The sequence below is a fragment of the Gastrolobium bilobum genome, unplaced genomic scaffold, assembly GCF_033153095.1.
Source record: "Gastrolobium bilobum isolate Gb01-03AN ecotype WA unplaced genomic scaffold, APGP_CSIRO_Gbil_v1 utg1816, whole genome shotgun sequence".
NCBI classification, from domain to species: Eukaryota; Viridiplantae; Streptophyta; class Magnoliopsida; order Fabales; family Fabaceae; genus Gastrolobium; species Gastrolobium bilobum.
In genome coordinates, this window is record NW_026896632.1 from 46,603 (window position 1) to 60,259 (window position 13,657).

The 13,657-nt window shown below is 35.3% G+C and overlaps 1 protein-coding gene across 4 annotated transcripts in view; it reads right to left on the reverse strand.

Moving 5' to 3' along the window:
* Positions 1–2,319, reverse strand: part of LOC133301158 (uncharacterized) — a 29,416-nt gene extending 27,097 nt beyond the window's left edge. For all 4 annotated transcript variants that reach the window (XR_009750147.1, XM_061500773.1, XM_061500774.1 and 1 more), the window contains exons 1-5: positions 2,078–2,319; positions 1,775–1,856; positions 1,505–1,580; positions 1,010–1,092; positions 824–900 (exon numbers count right to left, since the gene is read on the reverse strand). Coding sequence is in view for 3 of the 4 variants with exons in the window: in XM_061500773.1 (XP_061356757.1) it covers positions 824–900; positions 1,010–1,092; positions 1,505–1,580; positions 1,775–1,856; positions 2,078–2,139 (380 nt within the window). In the remaining variant the exon portion in view is untranslated. The remainder of the gene's footprint in view (positions 1–823; positions 901–1,009; positions 1,093–1,504; positions 1,581–1,774; positions 1,857–2,077) is intronic.
* Between the last annotated feature and the right edge of the window lie 11,338 nt (positions 2,320–13,657).

A 13,657-nucleotide genomic window follows, 5' to 3' on the forward strand; every position in this document is an offset into this window, starting at 1 on the left:
TTCGGCTCAAACAATCACTTAAAGAGCTAAAATTTGGAGAGATTACACAAGCAACGATCATTTGTGACAATCAAATTGCACTGCATATTGCCTCTAATCCAATTTTTCATGCAAGGACCAAATGCATTAGGATAAATTGTTAGTTCAATAGAGAAAAGAACTTATCAGCAGATATCGCCACTCATTTCATCAATTCAAATGATCATCTTACATATGTTTTCTTCAAGCCTTTGAGAGGTCCTTGAATAAGCTACATACGTAACAACTTGGTGAATATGACCTATATGCTCTACCAGCTTGAGTGAGAGTGTTAGAAACAATGTAAATATTGTCTAGGTTCATTACATAACTAACCATAATAATGCGATTACAGTAATTCCAATAGCATAAAATATTTTTATTTATTACTTTTTAGCTATATAATCCATACTCCAATGTACAGTTCAAACATACAGATTTCACCAAATATCTCTTGTTTCCTCCTTCCTTGACATCATCCATAAATTGGAATTGGAAGCTCTAGCATTCATTCTATCAATTTAAGAACTAAACTTAAAACTTGACTACATGCACCCTAATCTTAAACATAATCTATTGAATCTAGAAAAATAAAATATGTCCACAATACAATAGATGACTTAAGTCCACCACAAAAATACACCAAAATGACTTATATATTAAGATCATTATCTGACACTTTAAACAAGGGATCTTCAAAAAATTTGAATCATGCGGTTACTCATGGGAATTATAAAATGATAAATGTATGAATAAAGTTAGATATACAGATTCATACAAAACCCATGCCAAAAAGATCTCATACCTGAATGCAATATAGAGACAAGCAGCCTGTACTTGCTCTGATTTACGTCCACGGGTGAAATTTCGCTCAATCGCTATCTGTGCTAGGCAAATCAAGGATTCATTTAAAAAAATTCATTTCTTACTCGAATATATAAATAAATAAAAATCAAGTATAACATGGATGATGTTTAAAACAGCAACATACTTTATAAAAGGCCAAAGCTTGGTTGGCCATATTTTCATCATTCACTCCAAGGCTGAAGCTTAAATACTTCATTTCATCATAAGCTGTAAACGCAAAGAAAATTGGCATATAAGAACATAAATAATTACATATATGAAATTATTTATGTTAATTATTATATTATGGATAAGTACTGAAAGACAACTATTCAAACTTCTGTTTCATACTAGTTTTCCCTGTAACGGTCATCCTCCTGCACACTATCAATTGCATTGGTTGTTCTGAGTCTTCCGACCATTGTTAAAATATACTTTATTTTTCATTACCTTAGTATAAATATTAAACATCAAAACTTATTATTGGGTTACAACTTTGAAATAAACGAGGAATGACCAGAAGGAAATAGCAGAACTTGACAGATTCAAGAATAACACAGTAACAAATTCAATAATTCTCAGACATGAGGCCTCCCATGCCAAATGAGATAATCAGTAATGAATTTTAACGAAGAAATACCTCTATCTAAAGTCCTTTGACGTGAAGCAGAGTACTCGCTTTGAATCGTTCTTACATAATTGCCCGATAATTGGCTCTATGAGACACAAATAAGGAAACCATGTGAGAAACAATAAAGCACCCTGACAACCTAATGCACATAGAGCTGGTCCAGTTATGAGAACTCAAGCAAACACTTAATGGATCCATTCAAGAAATCTGGTCTCAATCATATTTCTCTTTTAATTATCAAATTGAATTCTTCTATTTAGCCAATTTTATATTCATTACCTGCCCTGCTGCGTTTTTAAAAAACGTTGGCTCCTCAGAAAAATATTGATCTTCCAACACCCTTCCACAGACTTTACAACATCTGAGAAAAAAAAAAAATAATAATAATTAAAAAAAAATACCTCAATATATTCCAAGAAATTCAACAATAAAACTAAAAATAAAAAGAAAGCAGTTACAAATTCAACATCATAACAAAAACAGTGAAACACACATCTTGTTAGAAATTAAAATAAAACAAGGAGGGGGGGGGGGGGGGAAATTTTATTCCATGAATTCATGTGCTAGCATGAAGATACTCACAAGTAACCATCATCGAGTCGCTGGCCAGTAACGTTTTTGGCACAGTGACCACAGTACACCATTGTGCTTTCAAAACAAAATCTACAGAATCAGTCAACGAGATGGAGGTTTCGAAAACAAGTTTAGAATCGAAAGTGGAAAATAAGAAGGAATTGAAATTGTTGAGGGAATCCAGTTGCGAAGTTTGAATCGGAGTTGAAGTTAGTTAATTAGGGTTTTTCGCGGGGGGAGCGATAACCCACGTTCGTTGGTGGTAGTTAAAACCGCCTTGTAGATACATCATTAACTTAAATTAATGAAGATTTTGTTAAGATTAAAGTGATTCGATTTGAATTAATTTAGAAATATTATTTTTATCTATCATTAAAAAAAGTACATTTGAGTTGACTTGAAAATTAGATGACAAAACACACTAAATTTATATAATTGAAATTCATAAAATCTTAAAAGTCAAATCGTTTCTTGCCTTCAACATTTTAAAAATAAGTTTTTATTTATAAATAAAATTAAATCAGTTTTTTTTTATTGCAAACATACTTAAAAGATTATTAATAATATATTAACTCACAAGTGGAATCAATAGTAATTTCAACATAAATAATATTACGAGTATGTTTAATTTTGAAAATTAAGATTCTGATGCAATGATATGAAAAATATCAGGGTTATATTTGAAACATGTTAAGTGGAGTTTAGCGAATCTTATTCCAATCTAATATTTTTGAAAGAATTAATTTTCTTGAAGAATTAGGGAGTTTGAAACTGTGGTTCTAACTTAAGAATGCATTAGCTATTTCGATGACAAATTGTCGCCTAAACTCAAAGATCCAGTGAAAATTATATGGGTAAAGCTCTTTGTGACTTAGAAGCTAATATTAATTTGATACTTATGTTCATTTTCACGAAACTTGGAGTGGAGGTAAAGATTGATCATTTTCTCACCCGGAGATAAAGATTGAGGATATGCTTGTAAAAGTTGATAAATTCATTTTTCCTATGGATGCCATTATTCTTGACTTTGAGGTTGGCAGAGAGTTCTCAATTATATTGGGAAGAGCTTTTCTAGCTATTAGAGAGCTCACCTAAGAGTAAATGAGGAGAAAGTAACTTTTAATGTGCTCAAACTATGAACTATATACGTGAAGATGTAGATGATTGCTCAGCCATTTTAGTGGGGATTCTTTAGTGCAAGATCACTATAAAGTAAACACTGAAGATGATCATATGACAGCAGCTGTGAAGGTGAATGTGGTAAATGTACTAAAGAGTTTAAGGCACAACTAGCATTGCTAAATCCCAAGCCTACTAAATTCCTTGGTCATAAGCACCTTTGACCATGTTAATATGTTTATTTTTAAAACCACAAATGAGTGAACAAGATCACAACTCACAGCCTCAAGAGAGTTGTCATAGATGACAACACTCATTTGACATTGATAAGTTATAGTTGTGAAGACATTTACAATAGCATCATACTTACATAAAATTCTATGTGAATGTGGGAATTTTGCAAAAGGCAAGTATTGGAGTGATTTTGTTAATTGATTAACTTTCTTATGGCAGTAACTCTAATTGTAATTCAAATTTGCAAACCTTAACATTTAACAAATTTAAACCATATATTCAGATTGTTCTTACAATCCAAAAAATTCAAATTGCACAAACCAATAAGAACAAGAGAAAATATCGGTATATCATCTCTACAAAAAGAATCCTATTATTGCTACCAATGCTAAATGGCATCAAGAACAGAAAAACCAAAGTGATTATTGTATGGATCCTAATGAAGGCCTATCTCATCCCCTTTCTTTAAGACTCTTCTTGATACAAAATCTTTAACCCAATTCCCAATGAAAACATAGCTTCTTGAAGAAACTCATTTGTTGAAAATTAAAAATTTGATGGAGGCAGTGTCCACATCCCAAATCTCACCTTGAACACCTTTTTCACATCACCACCAACACCGACACCACCAAATTCTAAGCCAAATCTTTAGGGAGCAAGAGCCTGCTCATGTTGCCAAGATCACTGCAATTGAGGACTTTCTTGATCTTACAGCGATCATCACAAAACATCAAATCCATTGAGTAACCCCAACTTCTCTCTCCGTAAACCTTCTTTCTTGCAGCAACAGAGGTTTTTTAATAAATCTTCCTTTTCTTGGTTAAAGAAACAGAGACATCTTCATTGGTTGTGCTGCAATGACACTTACCAAGTGACAAATGGGTACACACCATTGTATTACAAGGTTACCATGTTATTATGTTTATTTTTAAAATCACAAATGAGTGAACAAGGTCACAACTCACAGCCTCAAGAGAGTTGTCATAGAAGACAACACTCATTTTGTCGTTGATAAGTTATAGTTGTGAAGACATTTACAATAGCATCATACTTACATAAAATTCTATATGAAAGTGAGAATTTTGCAAAAGGCAAGTATTGTAGTGATTCTGTTAATTGATTAACTTTTTTATGGCAGCAATTCTAATTGCAATTCAAATTTGCAAACCACAACATTTAACAAATTTAAACCATATATTCAGATTGCTCTTACAATCCAAAAAATTCAAATTGCAAAAACCAATAAGAACAAGAGAAAATATCAGTACACCATCTATACAAAAAGAATCATATTATTGCTACCAATGTTAAATGGCATCAACAACAGAAAAATCAAAGCGATTATTGTATAGATCCCAATGAAGGCCTATCTCATCCCCTTTCTTTAAGCCTCTTCTTGATACAAAATCTTTAACCCAATTCCCAATGAAAACATAGCTTCTTGAAGAAACGCATTTCTTGAAAATTAAAGAATGGATGGAGGCAGTGTTCACATCCCAAATCTCAACTTGAACGCCATTTTCACATCACCACCAACACTGGCACAACCGAATCTCAGCCAAATCTTTAGGGAGCAAGAGCCTGCTCATGTTGCCAAGATCACTGCAACTGAGGGATTTCTTGATCTTCCAGGGATCATCACAAATCATCAAATCGTTTGAGTAACCCCAACTTCTCCCTCCGCAAACCTTCTTTCTTGCAGCAACAGAGGTTTCTTCTTAAATCTTCCTCTTCCTGGTTAAAGAAACAAAGACATCTTCATTAGTTGTGCTGCAATGACACTTACCAAGTGACAAATGGGTACACAACATTGTATTAAAGGTTACAATGATATTATGTTTATTTTTAAAATCACAAATGAGTGAACAAGGTCACAACTAACAGCCTCAAGAGAGTTTTCATAGATGACAACACTCATTTTACCTTGATAAGTTATAGTTGTGAAGACATTTACAATAGCATCATACTTACATAAAATTCTATGTGAATGTGAGAATTTTGAAAAAGGGAAGTACTGCAGTGATTCTGTTAATTGATTAACTTTCTTATGGCAGCAATTCTAATTGCAATTCAAATTTGCAAACAATAACATTTAACAAATTTAAACCATATATTCAGATTGCTCTTACAATCCAAAAAATTCAAATTGCACAAACCAATAAGAACAAGAGAAAATATCATTACACCATCTATACAAAAGGAATCCTATTATTGCTACCAATGCTAAATGGCATCAACAACACAAAAATCAAAGCGATTATTGTATGGATCCCAATGAAGGCCTATCTCATCCCCTTTCTTTAAGTCTCTTCTTGATACAAAATCTTTAACCCAATTCCCAATGAAAACATAGCTTCTTGAAGAAACGCATTTATTTAAAATTAAAGAATGGATGGAGGCAGTGTATTCACATCCTAAATCTCAACTTGAACGCTTTTTTCACATCACCACCAACACCGGCACCACCAAATTCTTAGCCAAATCTTTAGGGAGCAAGAGCATGCTCATGTTGCCAAGATCACTGCAATTGAGGACTTTCTTGATCTTCCAGGGATCATCACAAAACATCAAATCGGTTGAGTAACCCCAACTTCTCTCTCCGCAAACCTTCTTTCTTGCAGCAACAGAGGTTTCTTCATAAATCTTCCTCTTACTGGTTAAAGAAACAGAGACATCTTCATTGGTTGTGCTCCAATGACACTTACCAAGTGACAAATGGGTACACACCATTGTATTACAAGGTTACAATGTTATTATGTTTATTTTTAAAATCACAAATGAGTGAACAAGGTCACAACTCACAGCCTCACGAGAGTTGTCATAGATGACAACACTCATTTGACGTTAATAAGTTATAGTTGTGAAGACATTTACAATAGCATCATACTTACATAAAATTCTATGCGAATGTGAAAATTTTGCAAAAGGCAAGTATTGCAGTTGTTCTGTTAATTGATTAACTTTCTTATGACAACAATTCTAATTGCAATTCAAATTTAAAAGCCATAACATTTAAAAAAATTTAAAACATATATTCAGATTTCTCTTACAATCCAAAAAATTCAAATTGCACAAACCAATAAGAACAAGTGAAAATATCAGTACACCATCTATACAAAAAGAATCCTATTGTTGCTACAAATGGTAAATGGCATAAAGAACAGAAAAATCAAAGCGATTATTGTATGGATCCCAATGAAGGCCTATCTCATCCCCTTTCTTTAAGCCTCTTCTTGATAAAAAATCTTTAACTCAATTCCCAATGAAAACAAAGCTTCTTGAAGAAACCCATTTCTTGAAAATTAAAGAATTGATGGAGGCAGTGTCCAAATCCCAAATCTCACCTTGAACACCTTTTTCACATCACCACCAACACCGGCACCACCAAATTCTCAGCCAAATCTTTAGGGAGAAAGAGTCTGCTCATGTTGCCAAGATCACTGCAATTGAGGACTTTCTTGATCTTGCAGCGATCATCACAAAACATCAAATCGGTTGAGTAACCCCAACTTTTCTCTACGCAAACCTTCTTTCTTGCAGCAACAGAGGTTTCTTCATAAATCTTCCTCTTCCTGGTTAAAGTAACTGAGACATCTTCATTGGTTGTGCTGCAATGACAATTACCAAATGACAAATGGGTACACACCATTGTATTAAAGGTTACAATGATATTATGTTTATTTTTAAAATCACAAATGAATGAACAATGTAACACCCCATTACCGGACCGGTGTGTTATCATCAAATATGATATTAAGCGCAGTTACAATCACAGTAGTTATTTATAATTTACGGGAAATCTTTTTCTTTTTAATATCGTTTGTACTTTTGAAATAATCGTAACCGACAATATACTAACTGTGATCATAACCCAAAATATTGTGCGGAATAATAATACCCTAGCTTAACATCATACAACTTTCATTTACACAATGCTAAGTGGTTCCCATAAACCAACAAAGCTTAAAACTCATTTTATTCATGTTTAATACCAGTGTATTCTCTATCTTTCTTATTATACCATTAATTTAAATCTTATCTTTTGACTCTCATCTTAATATGTTATAGCTCTCTCTGTTAGCTACGTGTGGGTTATAACCGCGCTAAATTTGGGGCACTGTAGCCCAAGTTATGAAATTTCTAAGAAAACGGATGCTGAAAACCCCAGGACCCCCACGCTAATAGCGTGAGTCCCACGCTCGTAGCATGAGAATTCCCCAGGAGGCAGGGAGGTTGGCGCCCATAGCGTGAGACTGGCGCCCATAGCGTGAATCCTACGGCCTCCCCCCGATGGTTGGCGCTCAAAGCGTGAACTTGACGCTAAAAGTGCCGCAGTTCTGGAGCAAGCACCAAAATAGGGCAATTTGACCTATCTATGGTATTTTACCCATAACTTAAGTTATACTAATCCAATTTACACAATCTTGGTCTCATTGGAAAACTAATAGAAAGCTCTATAACTTCCAAGAAGGCTAAGAGATCCAATTCCATCTTATAGGAGACGAAAATTGGGAAGCACTTTGTTTATTTTTACAACATTTCCCAATTTTTCCAACTATGTACCTAATTCATTTTCATTTCATCATATACATGACTAATTCCCAGCTCAACCAATCCATGACTCATAATTCATTCATCAATTTAAACTTCCTTGAAGCGTCATTTACATCAATTGGTTCTTAAGCATAAATCAAGTGGCATGGACAATCCTCATGCTCACCATATCCAAAATATACAACATAGAGATATACAACTTCATATCCAAATAAAACACTATGATCAAATGACTTAGAACCATATATAAACAACCACAACATGGCAATATAATCTCATGCAAGCCAATGGTCGCACTCTAAGTCCAAGGCACAAAGTAATGCTATTATGCACATCCTATGTAATCCTCCAAGAAGCTATGCTCCCCATATGCACCTCATGATCCAACTCCTCCATGCTCGCTATAGCCTGAAATGATGTCCCCAAACGCGGGGTGAGATATACAAATATATCTCAGTAAACTAAGGGTACTAGAGGATCACTCCACCCCATGGCTCACTCAATGTGCAACCAATAACATAGTATGAAATGCATAACATACAATATCACAAACAACTGGGGACAAATCCAAGAACATCCACATCAGGATTCCGTTCAAGGACCCCATCATATAACTCCCGGAATCTTCCTGGTGCCTCTCCCATAGATGAGACGACCCCATGGCAAAACCCAACTGGAACTCCTCATGAGCCCAATCCAGCGGAAATCCCACGTTTGGATTATCCTGGTACCGCTCCCAGAGTCGGCTCCACGGCAACAACCCGACCGGAATCCCCAAAAGATATCTCCAGCGGAAGTCCAAACCAACACACATCTACTGGCCAAAGATCAAACAATTCACACACAACATGCTCCAAGCATGTCACACAATCAAGCAATAATGCATGAATATACATATTCACACAATGTCCAAAGGCACAAAATCCAACCACAATCTTCCACTAGGTGTGGTGGAGCACACATGGGACTAAACCCAAATTCAAAAGGTTTACCTCGACTCCGAAGCCAATGCTCCACACGTAAGCTCCAAGCTTAATCCGCTTCCATAGCATCCGTGAGAGGCAACCTACATGATCAACAATCATGATCATCTATCAATTCCAAGACAACAATTCACTTTCAAAATACTCATGCCCCAAACTCATTCCCTTAGGCCAAAGAGTTATTTACACTCATTGTTCCTTATACATCATCATAGGCCAATTTACCACATACTCAATACATCCAACATTCTTCCAATTCCACAACATCATACCCACCTATCATCCATTTAAACACCACTTACAATTATACAACACCAATTATACCATTTTTACATCATCAAACTAACCATGACCTCAATAGGTCGAATTGATCATGCTCGTCAATTTAAGGGTATTCAATCCAATTCAACACGCATACTCATCGTATAATCATATTACAACATCATACAACAACTCACCACACAATCCTCACACAATTTAACTTCACCATTTCATGACCCTCAAATTTTCTAAGTTATAAAATCCATATTTTTCCTCAACAATTTTTATTGCATTTATAGCTAATAGACATTATTCTAAGACACATTCATGTACAAACTTTTTCCAATTGAGCTCTCTAAACCCATTAATCAACTAAGCCCTCTTTAGGGTTCATAATTCAAATCATATGATTCAATCGTTTAAATACAAAGAAAACTCACCCAAATGCAAGGCACAAGGCTCCTCTCAAACATACTCCACCATTGGAGCACCTAGAAGCTCCATGAACACAAATCTACAAGCTTGAGTCGCGGCCTTGGAGGGGAGATTTCGCAAAATAGAGCTGGATTCAAGGCTTGCCACTAGTGCCAATGTGTTTAGAAGGCCATTTCCATCAAGTTTCAACACAAACTTTGCTTGTTTTGGTGGAGAAATGATAAAGTTAGGAGGGAGACAAGTTTTGGACAAAAACTTGCATGAAGAACAATAGGGGAAGGTTGTGCGCACGGGAAGAAGAGGGAGGGAAGGAGAGAGAGTGTGAGGAAAAAGTGAGTTTGACTCACTTAAGTCACAGGCCGGTCCCACACGCATTTTAACTTTAATCAATCACCTAATTTCGACCACAATTTCATAACCTACGTATTTTTCTGGTTCATGACATATTTTGTTTCCTAAAAATACTGATAAAAATTTCACGCTTATCGGTACAATTATACCACGGTATTTTACACCGGAAAAATCACTATGCATCAATTTTCCCAAATTTGTCTATTCACTCGATTTTCGTCCTGAGTCCGTTTCTGGCATTATTTTTGTCATTTGAGGTCTTCTACTCAATTTTTCATGCCTCGGTACCATTTTGCCCTTTTTACACAGTTTGACCTTAATTTCTGGACTTTCACTAATCCTACTCTTTTAATTCACATTATAACATATAATTTCATATTTAGAATTACGAGGTGTTATATTCACCCCACCTTTTTGGAATTTTGTCCGCAAATTTAAGTTATACTTATACGCTAACTCAGGATACAGCCGGATAATCTCATTCTCCTGTTCCCAAGTAGCTTCCTCAGGTGTGCGGGCTTCTTACTGAATCTTTAACATTGCAATTATCTTGCTCTCAGCCTCTTTTCACTATGGCACAGTATTTCAATGGGACAAATGGGAGTCTTCAAGTTCTCTCAAATTTCAATATCATCCGGTATCACCACATGTGATCATCCGGAGCATACGTCGCAGTTGCGAATTTCCTCTGCTTTACCCATTCATTTTCACAAGTTGGGTTATCTTACACATATATAGCCCATAATTTCTCTTGGAGAGTTTGCTAACCTAGTTAATTTATCAACAATTATACCCATAGGGTCATATCCAGTCCAATTCAATCTGTGCCTCACCGACAACTATCCCTCTCTGACACATTTCATCTCGTACTTACCCATCAACTGAATTTTATTCCTGCGAACTCTAGAACTTTCGTCACTAAATCCTTTTTTTTGTAACACTCATCACATGGTCTTACTTTGTTAAGCAATCAATTTTCTACACATCTTATTACACATTAAACACCGTTATGGAATTTCAACAGCTCCTCAGTGCAAATTCACCGAGTTAATCATCTAGTTCACGCTCATTGTAAATTTCATTTTCTGAGGGAATAATCCTCATTTACGGCCTTTAGCCACCGGTTGTATATACATATATTTCTACTCATGTTCTTAACCTAAGAACGTCTAATTCCACTTCTGCAGTTGATATTAAAAACAAACACCATCTTTGTGCCCAACTGTTGAATCTGACCTTACAGGTTTCCAACTTCCACCAAAACATATTGGCGAATCAATTTCTCAATACATTTTATTGTTACCTATTGGACCACACATTACAGTTTATATATCACATTGGCCATTTCAAAGCCTTCAAACACGAATACACTCATGAATTTCTATATACAAGGTCATACCAACGATTCATCGTAGCCACCTCAAGGCTTGACATATAATTCATCATTGATTTCCACGTTAAAGGCAAAATGCCTAAGATTTCCACCAACTACTATATTTAAATATTGTTCCATACTCATGTTATCAACTCCACATATGCTTATTTCCTGTACACCTCACTTTCATAATCATTTCATTTATGTACCGTTCAAATATATCATATCACATCGCTTGCACTTAAGTCCCAACATATAGGGAATTTCAAAACTTATTTATCCTGTCATATGTAACTAAATCCATCATTGTCATTACTTTGACAATTCAACATCGGTGGATATACCACTTTCTCGGACTATTCAAGGCTATTACAAGCACATGACCATACATCATGAGTACTAGCCCAAAACAACATCAAAATTACGCATTTTCAACATATCTCCCACCGTAAGTTGCATACACAATATACAATACTCCATAAGCAACTCTACCACCAGAGCAGAGATATCAACCTTTTATTTAACCCAACACAATTACATTTACCAGCTATTATCACACATTCGTGTTTTACTCCATCACAATTAACCTTTCATGAAAGGCCATCAGGCTACCGTCTTAACCTAGCATCTCATCATCACAGCCTTCCTAGAAGACATTTCCTCAATCCTGTCAACATTAAATCAAGTTATTTTCTCTTTTAACATAAAGCGAGACTCCCAACAAACTTACAACATCACTTGGAGCCGAAAATTATCTCATCATACTTAAGTTACACACACAACAGTGTGTTTCAATATCACTTCAAAACTCTTACACATTATGACTCACATCCTATATCCAAATTTGACATATTATTGTCCACTTACAAGTATATGACCTCACATCTTGCATTATTCACATGGCAAAACTCTCCCAATACAGTGGGTAAAAACATCCTCAGGTTAAACCCCTCGAGCTCTTGTTGTCCTAAGGGCCCCAGAAGTAATGACCCACCGATCAGAGAATCCACCCATCTGATCCATGCAGTAATAGGTAACACACCACCAGCTGCCCATGTGATAAGAGCATCCCCAAATTTCTCATTTGTGCATTTACATAAGGCACCTCACCTGTACTGGCAGTCACACCGATGCAGGGTACTTCCTTGTATCACATTTGTTTCCCTTATGACACATTCGTCAAGTCAAACCATCATCCCATTATTGACCATCATACTCTCAATAAACATTGTATTACAAGGTTACAATGTTGTTATGTTTATTTTTAAAATCACAAATGAGTGAACAAGGTCACAACTCACAGCCTCAAGAGAGTTGTCATAGATGACAACACTCATTTGACGTTGATAAGTTGTAGTTGTGAAGACATTTACAATAGCATCATACTTACATAAAATTCTATGTGAAAGTGAGAATTTTGCAAAAGCCAAGTATTGCAGTGATTCTGTTAATTGATTAACTTTCTTATGGCAGCAATTCTAATTGCAATTCAAATTTGCAAACCATATCATTTACCAAATTTAAACCATATATTCAGATTGCTCTTAAAATCCAAAAAATTCAAATTGAACAAACCAAGAAGAACAAGAGAAAATATCGGTACACCATCTCTAAAAAAAGAATCCTATTATTGATACCAATGCTAAATGGCATAAAGAACAGAAAAATCTAAGCGATTATTGTATGGATCCCAATGAAGGCCTATCTCATCCCCTTTCTTTAAGCCTCTTCTTGATACAAAATCTTTAACCCAATTCCCAATGAAAACATAGCTTCTTAAAGAAACCCATTTCTTGAAAATTATAGAATGGATGGAGGCAGTGTTCACATCCCAAATCTCAACTTGAACACCTTTTTCACATCACCACCAACACCAGCATAACCAAATCCTCAGCCAAATCTTTAGGGAGCAAGAGCCTGCTCATGTTGCCAATATCACTGCAATTAAGGACTTTCTTGATCTTCCAGGGATCATCACAAAACATCAAATCGGTTGAGTAACCCCAACTTCTCTCTCCGCAAACCATCTTTCTTGCAGCAATAGAGGTTTCTTCATAAATCTTCCTCTTCCTGGTTAAAGAAACAGAGACATCTTTATTGGTTGTGCTGCAATGACACTTACAAAGTGACAAATGGGTACACACCATTGTATTACAAGGTTACAATGTTATTATATTTATTTTTAAAATTACAAAGGAGTGAACAAGGTCACAACTCACAGCCTCAAGAGAGTTGTCATAGATGACAAAACTCATTTGATGTTGATAAGTTATAGTT